This window comes from Globicephala melas, chromosome 6, assembly GCF_963455315.2.
Source record: "Globicephala melas chromosome 6, mGloMel1.2, whole genome shotgun sequence".
NCBI classification, from domain to species: Eukaryota; Metazoa; Chordata; class Mammalia; order Artiodactyla; family Delphinidae; genus Globicephala; species Globicephala melas.
The window spans coordinates 103,394,173-103,412,831 of NC_083319.1; the positions used below are offsets into that span (position 1 = coordinate 103,394,173).

The following is an 18,659-nucleotide window of genomic DNA, read 5'->3' on the forward strand; positions in this document are numbered from 1 at the left end:
TTTTAGAATCTAACCTTCAAATAAGATGTAACTATTTGTTCTGATATTGTTAGCTCCTACTTACTTTCTCTCTGTAACTATACTATAATGTGCTTTAAGTGCAGGGACTATGTATGTTTTTAATCCTTTATTATATTTACTACAGAGGTAAATACAGTACAGAGCACCTAATAGAATGGCTTTTAAGTATTTAGATGTTGGGCTTTACAGAATAGTACAGTATATTCAGTTTTACACCGTGGTGTTGCATTTGCATGTAGTGTAAACACTAGATTTATTCTTTCCTCCTGATACCACCGGCCACGGTGAGTTGTCTGGGCTAAAGGTTTTAACCTGGAGGTGGGATGCTGTCCAAACCTTTTGAAATTATATGCAAATTTTTGTGTGTACTTAAATATGTACAGTTTCTTGGGAGAGCATGTGAACTTTCAGTAGGTTCTCAGAGTGTTCCAAAAAGGTAAGGTGCCTTGGACCTAGACAATGGAGGAAGCAAAGAAAGCTTTCTAAAATCAAGCTGAACTTGGAAAAATCACTAAAATGAAAAAATGGTAGAATGCTGTGCTGGACAGGTTATTGATATGATACAATACATTGGTCAGTAAGTTTTAAAATTTAAAGTATACAGTGTTCTTTACTATATAAAGTTACATTTTAAAATTCTTACGGTTAGCTAATGTAAGCAAGAAAATGACCCTTCTCTTATGGTAAAAGTTTGATTGTTTATGTAACATGCGTATGATAGGGTCTTTCCTAATATGGCATAATGCTTGTGAAAATGGTGAATTGTTTAGTGTAATTGCTTTATCTTAATGCCCAATTCTGTAACTTAGATTTTTTTCTTTAGGAAAATGGCTCTGGTGTCAAAAAGCAAGGAAAAAAAACCCTGATAATTTTATTTGAACTTGACTGTGAAGTTAGCACCGACTTTGGGTGTAACATGACTGATTCTAGTAGCCCCTGCTGTGTTTGGGAGCCACAAGAAGAGCTGTGCATGTTGAAGGTGCATAGCACAAAGCATTGCTGGTATAAGTGTGTTCTATTTGCAAACATTTGTTTAAGAAGCCATAATTTTAATTTATATATTTATGATTGTTAAATTTCCACCTGCAATTATTTTTACATTTTAAAAATTTCCCCATTTTATTTATATCTGTCTTAATTTTATAGACCATTTTTGGGTTTGCATAAAGAAGCTTATCAAAAGTATATCAGAAAGAAAATTAGCACAATAATTATCGATATTAATGTTTAATGGTGCTGTCATAGAATGTTTCACAAATTGTTGATTTCCTTACATTCATGAATTTAGTGAAATATTAATAAAGTGCTTGTGTTTATTATTTGTCGTGTTCCTGTTTGTTAAAATAGTGTCACTGGTTTACTCTGGGGAGTTTTTTTTCTTCTGGGTGAAGCAAAATATTCATGAAAGAACTTTAGATTTACTTTATTTCTGATGGCAGGTTGATATATAGACTTGGAATATATTAGGAAAAACATGCTAAGTTCTCATTAAGAAACTATAGTGAGTTGAGAAAGAACTAATGTCTTTTTTTTCATTTTTGTTTCACTTATACAGCAGATATAATTTCTACAGTAGAATTTAATCATTCTGGAGAATTACTAGCAACCGGAGATAAAGGTGGTAGAGTCGTCATCTTTCAACAGGAGCAGGAGGTAAGTATTTAAAGTTTAATATCTAAATTTCAGTTTGCTCTTGGGACTGGAGCTTATGCTGGAGAATCTCATCAGAGGATGTTGGCAGATTTGTAAAGTGTGTTTATCGAGCAGAGTATCCAATGTATAGATGGCTCTGATTCTCTTAGCTCTGTGTGTGTGTATGTGTACGTGTGTGTGTTGTTTTGATTTAATTGTGAGAAGATTTGGTTAGAGAAAGGGGTGGGAAGTGTGGAATAAAAGATTTTAACTGGTTTTAAAGCCTTGGCCCTCTTTTTTTTTTCCTCTTAAAATTCCATAAAAGCAAAATTGCTTTGACCTCTTTTCAGTGCATAGTTTGCTTTGTGTAATTGGGGGTGGGAGCGTAGTTTAAAGAAAAAGCTGCTTAATTATTTTGACATCAGTTTATACTAATACTATTACTGTGATTTAAGTATAAAGGTTTTAAATGACAGTTGCATGTATACGCATGTAACGTAATTTATAAGCTCAGTACCCCTCTTAAAGTGGAGTTGATTTGAAAATTGTTTCCCTTTCTCTTTGAAGAAAGGAATTTCTCATTACAGAATCTGTGATTAAAGTAGGGTTTGGTTTTGTTTTGGGTACAACTTAGGCACACTTCTAAATCTGATTGACAAGATTTCTCACTAAAATTTTATGCTGAACAAAATTTGTCACAATGGATTTTCCCTTAGTCTCTCCCTCCATTTGTAGATCAAAGTTAAACCTTTATCATTTGTTTCCAAACATTCTGCCCCTGTCTATCTATAAGATATTCAAGAAGAGTTAAAAGTAATGTGGATAAAATGCAGGGTTTTACAAATAGATGTCTAAATCATAACACAGAGTTAGCTTTTAAAGGATTGTGAAATTCCTTAAATAAGCAAGAATCTAGTAATAATACTACTACTTTGCACTTCTATAGCGCCTTTGACCTGAGGATCTCAAAGTGCTTTACAAACACTAATGAATTAATCCTCACAACACCCAGTGAGGTAGGTAATTTAATTTTAAAAGAAATGATTAATAGTGTCTGATTCGAAGATGCACAAACACTAAATATGTCTCCTTTTATTTATTATTTTTTTTTTGGTTGGAAGAAAATATGAAAATAAGACTCAAGCTTTTCTTGACAGAGAATGATCATGTGGGAAGGGGGGCAAAATCAGTTTTCTGTTCCTGTTTTCAAGCAGCTAAAAAATGTGACCATAAGAATTTTGAAATACTTAAGAGTCGAAATGGAACCTTACAGGTCATTACCATTTCCCTTTATTTACAAATGAGAAAGCCAGGCTATTAAGAGATCACTTGATTTCTTCGTGGCAGAGCTAACAACCAGAACCCAGAACTTCCAACATGTTATCTCTCAGTGCGCTCTAATGTCTTTCATGTTAGGTAACCAAAATGTGAGTGTTAATTTTGTTATGCAGAATTTAGAGCTGGCTTTCCCGTAGGCATTTTCTGCCCTTCCGTGTATTTTTTTTTTTTTAACTGAAAATTAATGGCAGTCTACACTTTTGTTTTTAAAGAAGGGTGTTTGGAGAAAAGCATTTAAAATTAAGTTTGCTTCCTAGGCACTTCCATCTTGAAGGGCTTTACATTGAGGGTTTCTGAGAGAGCCTACATTTCAAATGGGGGCTTTGTGTTATTTAAAAGTGTAAGTTGTCTGTCATTCTTAACTGCATTTAAGAGTTAAAGACAAAAATTAATTATCTGGAAACTCAGATTAGTAGCGTGTCTTTTGAAAATTATTTAATGTAAATATCAGTGTATTTTTTAAGGGATAGATTAAATAACAAAGATGGTAATTATTGGCTTTCCCTCTTGAAACTTGATCTTGTTAATATTAATCTGATGCACTTTACCTAATATATTTTCCACATTTTTAAGCCCCGTCTTATACTGGAGCTTCTAATATAATGCTGTCTTCAGGACATTCAGCGTCTATGTCGTTGGTTATAAATGTGTGTACCTTACATTTATATCAATACCTAATATATTTAGGTTAGATTTTATGAGTTCATAGCTATACGTCTGTAAAATAGTGTTACAGTTTAAAAACTGGAAGAAAGCCTAGAGATAGTCCTTTCCTAATATTTAGGTAAATCCTAGCAAAAGTTTACATAACAAAGTTATATTGCTTAGTTTAATAGCAAAGCTCTGGGATTAGAACTTGGATCTCTAAATTTTAATCCAGCCTTTTCTAACAACCACAGCTATTATACATCCATTCCAAGGTACACTGGCGCTTAACAAGTGAGCATTTCTTAGACCCTGATGATGATGCTAGCTCTCTTTGCAAAGCACAATGATGCTTGAACTATCGCGTCTGCAGTGTCAGCGTTCCTGGCTAAAACTCACTTGACTGGAGATTTACGTATTTCCACTCACTCTTTTTATTGCCCTTAATTAAGAAGAAAAGATCATACTGTAGCAGCAGTGAACCTTGCACATCAAACTTTGACATCTTTAACCCACCTTTCTGTCTCACTTTTACCCTTCAGGTGTGGCAGGTCCCCTTCCTGTCATCCTGTCAGGCACACTTTGCTGCCTGTCCATCTGTTTCCCAGGCAGAGAAACTGGGTGGTCAATAAACAGGGTCTTCATTCAGTTCGAGTATATTTCAGCCTGGTGTTCCTGTAACATTTTCTGCTGTTATTTAATAGTATTTTTATAACTAACACGTTTGAATAGTTTTCTATTTGACAGAATCTCTGTGATAGAAGCAGGGTGTGTAGGGAAATTGAGGCACAAGGGTAAATCGATTTTAGGCATCATGTGCATCACATGGTCAGAGTCCAAAATTTTGAGTCTAATCCAGTGTTCTTTATAGCATGTCCTGAAATAACTGACCCATCTTACTAATTTTCACAGCTTGTATATAATGGCTTTTGACAACAAAGTGGATGGTGGGATACATTCCTTCTGATAATGATAATTTGGAGGGAGATTCCATGCAGCTGTTACGTTGTGGTGTTCCGTAGTTTTTAAGGGATCTTTATTTCTGTGGGTGCTCATATTAGGTGATCAGTAGTTGTTGAGGTAGTTGATTTCCTGTTGGCTTTGGATTGCTCAGAACTTCTTCTCGTTCCTCTGAGGCTTTTTGATATACATGATAAGCTAAAGTGTTGGGGGAGGGTTGATATTTTTAAGGGACAGTTAAGGATAAAAGTGAGCAGAGAGGTGGTTCCTTTCTGATTTCTTTCTGGATCGTTATGCAGCATTTGTTTTCTGTTTTCTGTGACTGCTGGTTACTTTCTAGGATTTCTTTCTCATTTTTTTGTTCTTAATGTGGTATTCCCAAAACTCCTTAACAGAGTACAGAAGAAAGCTTAGTGTGCTTATCTCAAAAGATGGATAGTATTGTTAATATGTTTGTATTCCCTTTCTGAATTATTTAGAAAGACTGGAATGGGACTCAAAATCAAGATGTGGTGTAACAGAATTCAATATCGTTTATAGAAAGGGCTTGGTTTAGTCAGTTGTTTAAGTGAAGGGACAGATCCTACTGTTTTAGAGTGATGTGGCACTGTTCACTTAACATAGTACTTCCCGTGCGCCAAGCAGAATAGCAGATTTAGAGACATTGGAGAGTGATGGTTGAAGGGACTAAGGCTGTAAAGCCAGGAGAAGAAGAGACTACGAAGAGTCTTGTAACTTAGGGGTTCATGTGGAAGAAGAGATTAGTTTATTTTGTGTATGGAAATAAGTACACAAGAATTGGATGCCCATCTGTCAGGAATATTGTGGAAAGAATATGAGAAGTTCAAGAAAATACTACCACTGTGGTTTCTTCCAAATCAAAATATCTATAAAATAAGCTTCCTTTTCTAAGCTACCGGGCTTTACCTGTCTTCATTTTTCATTCAATTTTTTAATCTAAGGTTGTGCTTTCAGAGTACAAAATGTTAGAATCACCTAAAAGTGCAGCTAACCACCTAAAAATTTTAACCAGAATGTTAAAATGCAGATTCCTAGATTGCACTTCAAAACCACTAAGTCAGAATTTCTGGAAGCCAGAGAGACACCATCACTTTTCCTCTTTTTATTTATTTATTTATTTATTCATTCATTTACTTACTTACTTTTAATAAACTCCTTTGGGGACTTAACCTGTTAGAAAATTAAAATTAAAATTGACTGCATTCCAATACCAGGATAATGAAGCTCCAAAATACAGCTTCAAGTCTATCTTTTCTAAAAATATGTTTAAACTGTTTTTCCAAGATAGATCATGCATATAGAAAAATGCATAGAATTATATGTGTACAGTTCTATGGATTTTCACAACAAATACATTTGTGTAACTATCATCTGGGTCAAGAAATGGGATATTACTGGCACTCCAGAAGCCTCTCTATCCTGTCACTACTAGCCCCTATCCCGAACTAACCGTGAATTTGTTTTGCCTGTTTTGAACTTTATATGTATATGGTGTGTTCATAGAAATTAAGAGCTAAAATTTATAGGGTTTGCAGGGGTTCTTAATCCTTTCTGTGCCGTAGCTTCCTTCAGTAGCCTGGTAAAGTCTGTGGACTTCTCAAGAATGTTTTAATTGCATAAAATACATAGGATTGTGAAGGAAACTATTGAAATATATTTTTCAATTTATTAAAAATACTTATTTTTGAGCAATATGTGTTTTTTTGTGACTAACAACTGAAGTGTGATTTTAAAACATGTCATTTCTATAGTGACAAAGTCATGGTATTGCTAATACTGTGGCCTGCTGCTACATCCATAATTGAAAGAAATGCTGAATTTCAGCTAGAGATTAGTAAAAGTAACATGTAAATTTCTACCACATCCGAGTTTATAAAATCCCATGGACCCTTGGGAGTTGAGTAGTCTGTGGGCCCCAAATTTGTAACCTCTGGTAATGCAATCTCTTTTTACCAATAAAGAAACTGGGGGGCTCAGACAGCAGGTTTACTCGTGGAAAGTTGTACAGTTAACAAAGAAGTGAACCCTTGCTCTAGAACCCTTATATCCCAATTCCCTGTCCATTGCTTTTCCCATTCTGACATGGGTATAGCAACAACAGTTTATATGCCAGACCCTCTGCCAAGCTCCCTAAATCTTATTAATCTTCATAGTAAAATAACGAAGATGTTATGCACACTTACTGTGTCTCAATTTATTACAGATTTATAAATGAATTGAGATTTAGCGAAGATAAATGTCTTCTCTAAGATCACACAGCTAGTCAAGTAGGTAAAAAAAAAAGCTAATTCTGTATAAATTGGGATGAACATCCACAATGAAAAAAAAATCTTACTCCTCTAAGTAATGAGCCTAAGTGGTATAAATCACACAAGAAAATCAGTTTCATTAACTTTATAGTAATGAGAAAAGTACTTATCAGACTTTTTAATAGTAGCCATTAAGGTATGATGTTTTCTCTATAGAGGCTTAGAGAAGGAAAAGTTGGAACGAGTTTGAAAGACCTGCACGTTTAAAGACCTGGGTTCTAGTCCTCATTTGTATTTACTCATCCAGCCAGCCACCCCTCTTGTTCAGCCATCTGTTATCCAGATTGCTAGTCTCAGTTTACCTCGTAATATTCCCAGTAATTAAAATTTTTTGCCCTATGCTCTGCTCTTATTCTGTGTCATGCTTTAGAAATAAATTATCCTGGGTAGTTAGATAATCTGAATGATAGCACATTGACTATTTTAGATTTTGGCACCCATAACCCCCATGTTGTTCAAGGGTCAACTACATTTTGAAATATAAAACAAATGGTTGTCTCTAACAAGTAATAGAATTAAAGGAGCATTAAAAAACAGTAAGTAAGTTTTCTTAGTGCTCTATTTGGAAGCTTAAAAATGTCCTTTTTTGGGGGTTTCCCTGGTGGCGCAGTGGTTGAGAGTCCGCCTGCTGATGCAGGGGACACGGGTTCGTGCCCCTGTCCGGGAAGATGCCACATGCCGTGGGGCGGCTGGGCCCGTGAGCCATGGCTGCTGAGCCTGCGTGTCTGAAGCCTGTGCTCCGCAACAGGAGAGGCCACAACAGTGAGGCCCGCGTACCGCAAAAAAAAAAAAAAAAAAAAAAAAATGTCCTTTTTTTTCTCATTTTTATGTGATCAAAGGAAAATACATTTAATGTTTCCTAAAATTTTTTATGTTTTGGTCTAGGAGCAAAGTAAATATTTTCTGTATTTTCAGAGTTTCATTTAAGGCAGAGGAAGTTAGTAAAAACACAAGGCAGTTTTTTATATATTTAGAATTAGCTGTTATAGAACATCAAGTGATGTTCCTTCAAAGAAGTCATTTTTAACTTGATTATTCTTAATATGTTTATCGTGGAAAATATGAAAACTGTGTATCATTTCCACAAAGAATAAGATAAAAATCCAAAATCATCCCATCACATGAATAGAGATCAATTTATGTATCTGTGTTTATTCTGGGGCTCTACTTTGTTTTGTAGAAAAAGTATCATGTTGTATGTATCATTCTGTAACTTCTAATGTTTTCTTGCATTAATCTCAGTCTCAGTCAGGGAAGTGAAGAGACTATTGCAAACCCTGAGTGGAAACAAGTGCATGTGTCATTTGGAAGAATCATAGTCTGTCTTTATAACTTAAATGACACAGTTTAACAAACATGTAGCTTTTGGAATCTGCAGAAGGTATTAATTAGCAAGGAAGCATTGCGCATAAATTAACATGGTTGAGAAACATTGATCTCCGTATGAATTTAATTGGCTCTATAGCATTTCATAATTTACTTGACTTAGGTTGTTTATGCATTAAGTTGTTCATACATCTTTGCATCATTGTTTTTCATTAGGTTATACTTTGAAGTGGAATTGTTCAGTACCTTTTTAAGGCTTTCAATAAGTATGGACAAATTATCCTCCAGAAAAGCTGTGTAAATTTATACTTCTCTCAGTAGTGTATGACTTTGTCCATATTCTCATCATTAAAACAGTGGTCATTATCATGTTTTTTTATTCTTCATCAGTTTAAAGGCAAAACATTATTCCTTAATTTTTAATACTAATGATGATGAGTAGTTACACATATATTTATTTACTGATCATTTTTTAGGTAAATGACCTTTTCATCTTTCAGAGGAGGGTGTTAATATTTTTCCTACTTATTTTTAAGGACCTTTTACACATGAAAGGTAGTAACTTGTTGTCTTAAGATGCACTTTTCCCCCAGTATACTTTTTTTAACCTTTAAATATTCTTCCTAGTCGGACAGACGTCCACCTTTCTCTGCTCTTTGCTTTCATTTTTATACTTAGAAGCTCTTTTTCACTTCAGAATTATATAGAAATTTGCCATTGTACTTTCTTTTGGCTGCTTTTATTTACTTTTAATTATTCCCTCTGGAATTTATTTTTGTGTAAGAAATGAAGTTCTAATTCTCTTTCCAAATGTTTGTTTGGCTCAAACATCATTGGATTTTACTGCTGTTTTATATTCTGTTTTGGCTTGTCTGAACCTCAGAGGCATACTTGAGGTCATGACACTACCATTATAGATCATGGCGAGGCCCTTTCTTTAAGTAAACAAACACGTGCACGCATGTGTGTAGTCACACGTACGTTAACTTATTTGCATAATGTGCTCCCATTCTCCCATGCACCTCTCCCTTCATAGATAACCATTTGAATGTGTTCTTATAATTTGTATTTTGTTTTTGTGTGCTGTTTGTTATTTAATTGTGGCAAAATATCCATGTGTACAATACAGTTTTGCCAACCACATATACATTGTTATGCAACAGAACCCCCAGTTCTGCATAACTGAAACTCTGTACCCACCGAACAGCAACTTCCTTCTTCCTCCCTCCAGTCCCTGGCAGTCACCATTCTTTCTGTTTCTATGAGGTTGACTACTTTAGATACCCTGTATAAGTGGAATTATGCAGTACTTGTCATTTTTGACTGGCTTATTTCACTTGGCATAATGTCCTTAAGGTTCATCCATGTTGTAGCCTATGACAGGAGTTCCTTTTTTTTTTTAAGGATGAATAATATTCCATTAAATGTATATTATACACACACACACCACATTTTCTTTATTCATTTATCAGTTGATGGACATTTAGGTTGTTTCCACTTCTTAGCTATTGTGAATAATCTCATTTGAGATTCTGTTTTCAATTATTTTGGATATATACCAGATTGCTGGATCATATGGTAGTTGTTTTTTTTTTTTTTTCCCCCATCTGTGCCTTGTGGCTTGCAGGATCTTAGTTCCCTGACAGGGGATCGAACCTGTGCCCCCTGTAGTGGAAACGTGGAGTCTTAACCACTGGAACGCTAGGGAAGTACTTTTTTTTTTTTTTTAATAAATTTATTTATTTTTGGCTGCGCTGGGTCTTTGTTGCTGTGTGTGGGCTTTCTCTACTTGCGGTGAGCGGGGGCTACTCTTTGTTGCATTGTGCAGGCGTCTCATTGTGGTGGCTTCTCTTGTTGCGGAGCACGGGCTCTGGGCACACGGGCTTCAGTAGTTGTGGTGCACGGGCTTAGTTGCTCCGTGGCAGGTGGGATCTTCCCGGACCAGGGCTCGAACCTGTGTCCCCTGCATTGGCAGGCGGATTCTTAACCACTGCGTCACCAGAGAAACACTATTTTTTTATTTTTTTGAGGAACGCCCATACAGTTTTCAAAGTGGCTGCACAGTTTCTATGCTGTATTTTTTTAAAAGCTGTATTGAAATATACACAGAAAAGTGCACAAAACACTAGTGGATTATCACACACAGAACTTCCCATCCTTCCTTTAACCTTTCTCATTCCCCTTCTCAGTCATTCCTTTCTCTTTCCTCCCCTTGTAAACCTGTCTTCTAACACTTAGTTTGGCTTGTAGTTATAGAACTTTTTATAAATGGAATCTACAGTAAGTATTTTATGTCTGGCCTTTTTGCTCAGTTTATGTTTGTGTAATAATTTGCTCACTTTCGTTGCTATATAATGTTCTTTTGTAAAACTGTACAATTTGTCCGTTCTGTTACAAATAGATGCAGACATTGTGGTTGTTTCAGTTCATGGCTTAATAATGCTGCTGCGAACACTCTTGAGCAGATTTTTTGGTGCACGTTGCCATGCATGAAATTATCATGTCATGGGGGGGTAGGCATTTAGTTTTAGTAGACAACACAGTAAAAAGTGGTTCTGCCAATTTTATTCTCATGAACAATATATGAAAATTCTGGCTGTTCCACATCTTTGCCAATGCTTTGTATTGTCAGTAATTTTAAAATTTAAATATTGGGAGGTTATGAGGGTATCTTATGGTGGTTTTAATTTGTACCTTTCTTGATTAACGCCAAGGTTCAGCATCTTTTTATGTGTTTATTGGCCATTGGATATCATCTTTTGTGAAGTGCCTACTGAAATCTCTTGCACTTGTTTTCTGCTGGGTTGTTTGTCTTTTTTCTTATTGATTTGTAGGCTTTTTGCACTTTTTGAATATATGAACCCTTTGTCAGTTGTATTTGTTGGAAGTATCTTCCATTCTGTGACTTACCTTTTCATTTTTTCTGAATGGTATCTTTTGACAAATAGAGGTTATTAATATTAATATAATTCAGTTTATCAATGTTTTCTCTAGACTTAACTGCTTTTTCTGTCCTGTATAAGAAATACTTCTCTACCCCAAGGTCCAGGAAGATCTACATTTCTGTTATCTTTTAGATCTGTGCTCTCTAGTATGGTAGTTAGTAGATCCCTGTGGCTATTTAAATTTTAATTAATTAAAATGAAGTAAAATTTAAAGTTCACTTCCTTAGTCACAGTAGCTACATTTCAGATGCTCAGTAACCACGTGCGGCTGGTGGCTACCATATTGGACAGCACAGATACAGGCTATTTGCGGAAAGCTCTCTTGGACAGTGTTGTACTAGACATATTCACATTTATATTTCTGATTCACCTGGAATCAGTTTACATGAGTGGCTTGTGGTGTAGTAGGGGTCAGGGTTTGTTTTATTATATATGAATAGCCAATTAACCAAACACTATTTAGTGAGAAGACCATCCTGGCTCAGCAGTGCCACTTTTGTCCAAATTCAGGCCTGTTTCTGGGCCATCTGTTCTATTCCATTGGTATATTTGTCAGTTCTCATGTGAGCACCACACTGTCTTCATTGTGGCTTTAAAACTTGATCATGATATAGTATCCTTTATGTATTTGTGGCTTCTGTTTCTGTCCATGTTGAAGTATGTGATTTTGTTTTTGTGGACTGTGTTTTTTTAATGTATGTGAAGAATACTCTGTCTTGCACCTCATTCTGTGTCCTACTTTATCACTAAGAGCTGTGTTTCCGAGAACCTTCTGTCTTGCTGTGTGTGCATCTAACCCATTCTTCGTAATTTCTGCACCATACTCCATTTGCCAGGTTAATTCCAGCTTCCCTTTACCATACTAGTGCCACCTTTTATTCATACTTTTTGCTTTTATTTTTGTTCATTTAGAAAATTTTTATTGAATGCCTGTTATATGCCAGATACTATTACAGGTGTTGGGATGAAGCGTTTCTAAATTCATTAAGAAGATTTCACATAGATAGATTGTGGGGTTAAGAAAATAGACTCTGGAAAGCTGTGCAAGAAAAACCCAAATATTGAAGCATTCTAGAATGTATCATGATTCTCTCTGATTGTAGGAGAGTTTTTAAAACAAAAATAAAATAGCCTTCTTTGACTTTGATGCATTCTTGTTCGAGTGGCACAGTGTTGGAGGACATGGGATTATGTTCCTTTTTTTTGTTTGCTCAGTGTACTTAGTTCATGCAGAGAACAGTGCTGTCGTAACCATTATAATGTAAACATCCCTCCCCACGTTTTAGGGAAAATCCCACTGTCTGCTAGGGTCCGGCTCTGCAGTTCGTTAAGTCAGTCATTGTTTTATGGCATCTGTTTTATGACATCTTTCATTTGTTACTGCTGCTGTCATCTCTCCTGTTATTTTTTGTTCTTATCCATTGTCTTTAAAAATTCACTGTAATTTTAGCATAGTTTCAGGAGAGAGTGCACATGCGTCATGTATCTTTAACTTGTCAGCTGTAACTTTCTCCTTGTGTGGTGTGTGTGTGTATATATATATACGTGTATATATATATATATATATATTTTTTTTTTTTTTCCTGTCGGAAAGAAACAGTGCTTCTTGCAATCCATTGAGACGGCCAAACACCTCCAATGATTTTGTTTCTGAATCATGTAATAGATCATGTTTAGACCCATTTGGTTATTCCTGAGTCTTAAGGATGATGTTATTTTTCTGTTGTAGAAAATATTTTTATATGGTTGTGCTTTTCTTTTCCTTATCATCAAATACAGACCCTGATAAACCTAGTTTCTGCATATACCTTGGCCTTGCTTACCTTGGCTCTTTGTTTTGCTTACCTGAATTATATGGACCTTAGTTTCTACTTTTGACTAAAGTTTCACACACACAAGTTACAAGAAATTAGAGATTCTGTGTTATTAAATTTCTCTGTACCTCTGGGACCTAGTGTACGTAGTACTGTAGTCTCTAGCTTAAGTTAAAAACACTGCATTATATTGTAGCTTTTTTTGGAGAGTAACATGACAAACGTTTAGAGACTGAGTAACTTTCAATGGAAGACTTACAGAATTTCTTCTGGTGAGATATTAGCATGTACATATTAAATGGGTTAGGTTATCAGATTTGGTGTAAGAGTATGGTAATGAGACCAAGGTTCTGAGTTTGATTTTTACCCTTTCCATATCCCCAGTGTGGATTATGTTCTGTGGTATGCTCTGCATTCTCAGTATTGGCAAACCCACTCAGTAATAATTGATACTGCTGTCAGAGGACCCACATACAACTGTAACCATGAATGATCGATCCAGATAATCAAGCTACTGGAAAAAAACAACCCAAAACATACACTTCCAAGATGATGATTCAATAAAGTTTTCTTTTTATAAGGAGAAATAATAATAGTGACTAACAGGTCATTCTTATTATCAAGTAATCTTAAACGTTTCATTTGCTAATTCACTTTTACTTAAAACAGTTCATTATAAATAATATCTTTTAAACTATTTTTCCATTGGTTTTTTGAACTAGACATTTAATGTTTTTGGTGGAAAGGTTTTTGATTATGTGATGATGGATTAAAAGGTAAAATTCTGAACATGGTTATAATTCTCATTTTTGCTAAGGTAGTGTTAACTGAAGAAGTTCACAGGTAGTCTCTTTATCCAATAGCTTAAATTATATTCACTCACACTGATACTAAGTGAAATAAATCGTTGGTGCGTGCTAGGCTCATAATATAAGAAAGATAATTCAAGGAGGGTACGCAGTTGTTGATGGGGTGAGGCCTGCTGGGTATTGCTGAATGTGGGCTCAGTGGGTAATAGAGCCCTGTAACTCTGGTCTTGGGTGTGGGGGGGTCGGGGTCAGATGTGCTGTTGCATTTATGAGAGCTCTTCTCTTAAAGAGTTTTTCAGCAGTGAATTGACCTAAAGGCAGGCATGAGAAAGGGAAAGGAAGAGGACAATACATCATGTTAAGTAACAGATAGAGAATTGATCCTTAAAACAGTGGGCAGAGAAAGAAGGTGTGCCTCAGCCAGCTGTTCCTGATGAGCTTTTCTTATTTAATCTTTACTTTTTGTCATGTATGCTCAGTAGTCCTCTGTACTATGTCATATACAAAGGTAAAGTAAGCAGCAAAATGATCTGTATTTTAATAACACTTTTCCTCATGAATTGGGCCTAATTATTAGGCTTTATTTAGCTTTTCCTTTTTTTTCTTTTAAGCGTTTGTATTTATTCCTTGAAAGCCTTTAAATATAAAAAACAATATAATGTATATAAGATTCAGGGTCTGTTGGAATTGATATATATGTTTGATTAATTTGAAATATTTCTCAACTGGTCCAAATATTTTTGTTTCCATTTTAGAACAAAATCCAGTCTCATAGCAGAGGAGAATATAATGTTTACAGCACCTTTCAGAGCCATGAACCAGAGTTTGACTACTTGAAAAGTTTAGAAATAGAAGAAAAGATCAACAAAATTAGGTGGTTACCCCAGAAAAATGCTGCTCAGTTTTTATTGTCTACCAATGGTAAGTGTAAATTTTTTCTTTTCATATGCCCAGTATGTACACATAAGCCTGTAGGATGCTTTTCCCTTTTCAAAGAGGAGGAGTAGTTAAGAGATCTCCGCAAATAGACATTTGGAAATATTTTTTCCCTATATAGAATGTAAACTCTTCTTTTTTGTCTTCCCTTTTTTATTGTCTTTTAGTTTTTAAATTCTATGAAAGAGATCCTCAGGCGTCCACTTCTTTTAGTCCACACAGTTTGTAGTGAGAAGAATGAGCTTTACCATTCGGTTTGGGTCAGATCCTGTTTCTGCCACTTCTTGGCTTAGTCGCCTTGGGCAGGTTACTAACACTGAATCAAGTTTCTCTCATCTGCAAACTGGAGATGGTAATATCTGTGTTACAGTACGGCTGTGAGGAGCAGATGTGGTGACTCCTAGTGTCCATAGTGAGTGCTCAGTAAATATTAATTGCGTTTCCTCTTCCTTTTTAAGTGTGCCTAACTCTCCAAAGAGTATTTCAAACTGTAAGTACAAAACACTCTGTCAAAGGACGGCCCCCATTCCAGGATACTCTCTAGGAGAACGCTCTTCTTACTTGATCCCCATCCAAGAAGGACACAAACCGGAGTTGACTCATTGCCTTCTTCCCAGCGAGCCTTATGGCTGTAAGAAGATGCTTCTTATACTGTTTTGTTTGTTCAGGAAACGTTATTAAGTGAGGGTTAGAATTATATAATGACTCTACCAGGATTTAAAGTCCTTTATGACAGGTTAAGAAGTGGGTCATTTCTTTTGTTCTTCTAAATTTTTTTCATATGAGTTGTTGTGACCTGGTTTATCCCTGTGGATAAAGAGAAGCATTAGAGTGATTGAGGGTTACGTCCAGGTGTTCTGGGTAGCTATAATCTGTAAAAATTTAGATTAAAAGTTTTTTGAGGCTGGCACAAGGATTGGGGAAAACCTCTCATTTTCTCATCCCCTCGGTGTTAATAAAATCAGATTTTAGCACCTAGACCTCACCATTCTTTAGCACTTGCAGAATGTAAACTCAAGTGACTTCGGGGGTAACCCGGTAGACAGCATTAAGTGCTGCCCTCATCCACCTTAGTCCTTATCACCCATTGTATCCAATTATTGGAAATGCATTCCCCAGAATGATGCCACTAGCTGACAACATAAATGTTCGCTTCCTCTTAGATGCCAATTTTTCTGATTGTCAAAGCTCTCCCTAACAAGTCCATTGAAATCTGTACCATCTACCCCCTCTCTTTTCACATAAATTGCATTCCCCTCTCTTCTTACTAAAAGAAAAATAAATAGAAATAATGATTTAAAGCTTGTAACTTAGAGCAGCCTAGATGGAGGTTATATGTTTACTCATGTCGCATGTTGGCTTCTAATCTTGGTTCAGTTTTAATTTACATAGGTAACTAAGTTATTTCAAATAGCACTTCAGATACTGCTCTTTGACACAAATAATATGTAATTATACCATTTACGTAGTTTCTTCTTTGGAAGTAAATGTTCCAGGAAGTGTGTTTGCTCTTAGTAATTTTGGCGGTTCACTTTTTTAAAAAAATTAACTGATTAATTAATTTTTGGCCGCGTAGGGTCTTCGTTGCTGTATGTGGGCTTTCTCTAGTTGCGGCAAGCAGGGGCTACTCTTCGTTGCAGTGTGCGGGCTTCTCATTACGGTGGCTTCTCTTGTTGCAGAGCACGGGCTGTAGACACGCGGACTCAGTAGTTGTGGCTCACAGGCTCAGTAGTTGTGGCGCACGAGTTTAGTTGCTCCGTGGCATGTGGGATCTTCCCAGACCAGGGCACGAACCCGTGTCCCCTGCATCAGCAGGCGGACTCTCAACCACTGCGCCACCAGGGAAGCCCTAGAGGGGAATTTTTAAAGTACAAGCTGAAGCAGAATAATGAAGCCCCATATACCCAACACCCAGCTTCAGTAGTTCTCAGTTCATCACCAGCTGTTTCTCAGGTACTTCTCCTCCCCCTCCTTCTCAGTATTATTTGGAAGCAAATCCCACTTCAGTTCACTTACGGATTAAATCTTAAATCTCTTTCAGTTCTTATTTATATCCACACGTGTCTTCCATGCAGGTTTCCATGTGCTTCTCTGTGATTTGAGATAAGGCATCATTTAACCAGGCGAGCCTTTCTAGACACTAAACCCTACAAAAGCTCAGTGGAAGGAGAAACCATTGGAAATTGCAGTGGTTGGGTCGGGTTATGTGAATCTATGTAATATTTTTCTGTGGACAGAATCAACAGTGTTTCCCAAATAGGATTCCTGTGTAAATTTGAAAAATCATTGATTAATAATACAAATTATTTTAAAGGACACTACACAATGCATTGTAGGTTTTTGTCTTTTTGTTGTTAATGAATACTAAGTAAAATACAAATTTGGGGGTGGGGGCTGTATTTTTTGTGCTAAAAGTAGAGTCCATTGTGGAAGGCTAGAACAAGTATGGACATTTTACAAACTGCTGTGTCTGGGTATGGTGAGATAGGAAAAAGGATGAGAGGAGTAGGACTTAAAAATCTGTATCTGAAAAGCTTTATTCTTTTTTTTTGTTGTTGTTGCGGTACGCGGGCCTCTCACTGTTGTGGCCTCTCCCATTGCGGAGCACAGGCTCCGGACGCGCAGGCCCAGCGGCCATGGCTCACGGACCCAGCCGCTCCGCGGCATGTGGGATCTTCCCGGACCGGGGCACGAACCCACGTCCCCTGCATCGGCAGGCGGACTCTCAACCACTGCGCCACCAGGGAAGCCCTGAAAAGCTTTATTCTTTGAAAAGAGAGAAAGCAAATATGGAAAAATGTCAACTTCTGTTAAATCTGAGCAGTATCTTTCTGTTATTTCGTATAGTTTTCTCTGTGAGATATAGCATAATAGTACCTTTTCCCCCCACAGGTAATGGGTCTTATACTCACAAAAAGATTAGAAACCACTGAGGAGAGCAGTGGAAAATAGGACCAAACGTTCCAGCTTTGAATAACCCAAATTAATCTTACTTTCATCTTTGTATTGGCTTTCCATGATCATCACAAACTGTTCAGTGTTTCCCAGATTGTTTTCTTTTTTTTTTTTTTTTTGGTATGTGGGCCTCTCCCGTTGTGGAGCACAGGCTCCGCACGCGCAGGCTCAGTGGCCATGGCGCACGTGCCCAGCTACTCCATGGCATGTGGGATCTTCCCAGACCGGGGCACGAACTCGTGTCCCCTGCCTCGGCAGGCGGACTCTCAACCACTGCACCACCAGGGAAGCCCTCCCAGATTGTTTTTACTTAAATAACTTAATAGTCACCTTCTTATAACTTATTCACAATGTTTCTTCAAGTGGTCTCTTTCTCTTTCTCTTTAGCGTTCTTTTGCCTTTCTCTGAATTCTCTTCAGTTTCTCTACATTGCAAAAACATCCAGCTCTAATCTGTTGACCCGAGTCCTTGAATATATGAATAATACAAAGTTCACTCGTAAACAGGTTGTGTTTTAACAGCTTATTATTAAGAAGCTTTTTGGATTTTATGTAAAAGCTGCACACCCACAGAGGAGAGTTGGTGGCATGGTTCTCCCTGGTCTGACCCTCTGGTGAGGGGGGTGCTGGGGTTGTGGACTTCTTTAGTTATCAGTGTTCACAGTGCAGGGAAACACTGCAGAGCAGTGGTTCTTAACTTTTTGGAAGCAACAGTTCTCTTTGAGGAATCTAATAATCCCCTTCACAGAAAATGAGTATATTCACATAATCTTGCACGCAGTTTTATGGAGTTTGATTATTCTCATGTACCTCTAACTGTGGACCAAAAACTCCAGATAAAAAGGTCACTACTGTAGAGCATAAGAATTTTGATTTCTTTTAAATTCCGGACCTGCCTTGTTCCCAGGCACTGCACTAAAATTGTGTAGTACTTCTGGATCCTTTGTTT

At 36.7% G+C, this 18,659-nt stretch overlaps 1 protein-coding gene across 1 annotated transcript in view; it reads left to right on the forward strand.

The window, feature by feature from the left end:
• The window catches only part of PPP2R2A (protein phosphatase 2 regulatory subunit Balpha), an 88,622-nt gene that overhangs the window by 52,657 nt on the left and 17,306 nt on the right, over positions 1 to 18,659 (forward strand). The window contains exons 3-4 of the mRNA XM_030879070.3: positions 1,577 to 1,674; positions 14,576 to 14,741. Coding sequence (XP_030734930.2) covers positions 1,577 to 1,674; positions 14,576 to 14,741 — 264 coding nt within the window. The remainder of the gene's footprint in view (positions 1 to 1,576; positions 1,675 to 14,575; positions 14,742 to 18,659) is intronic.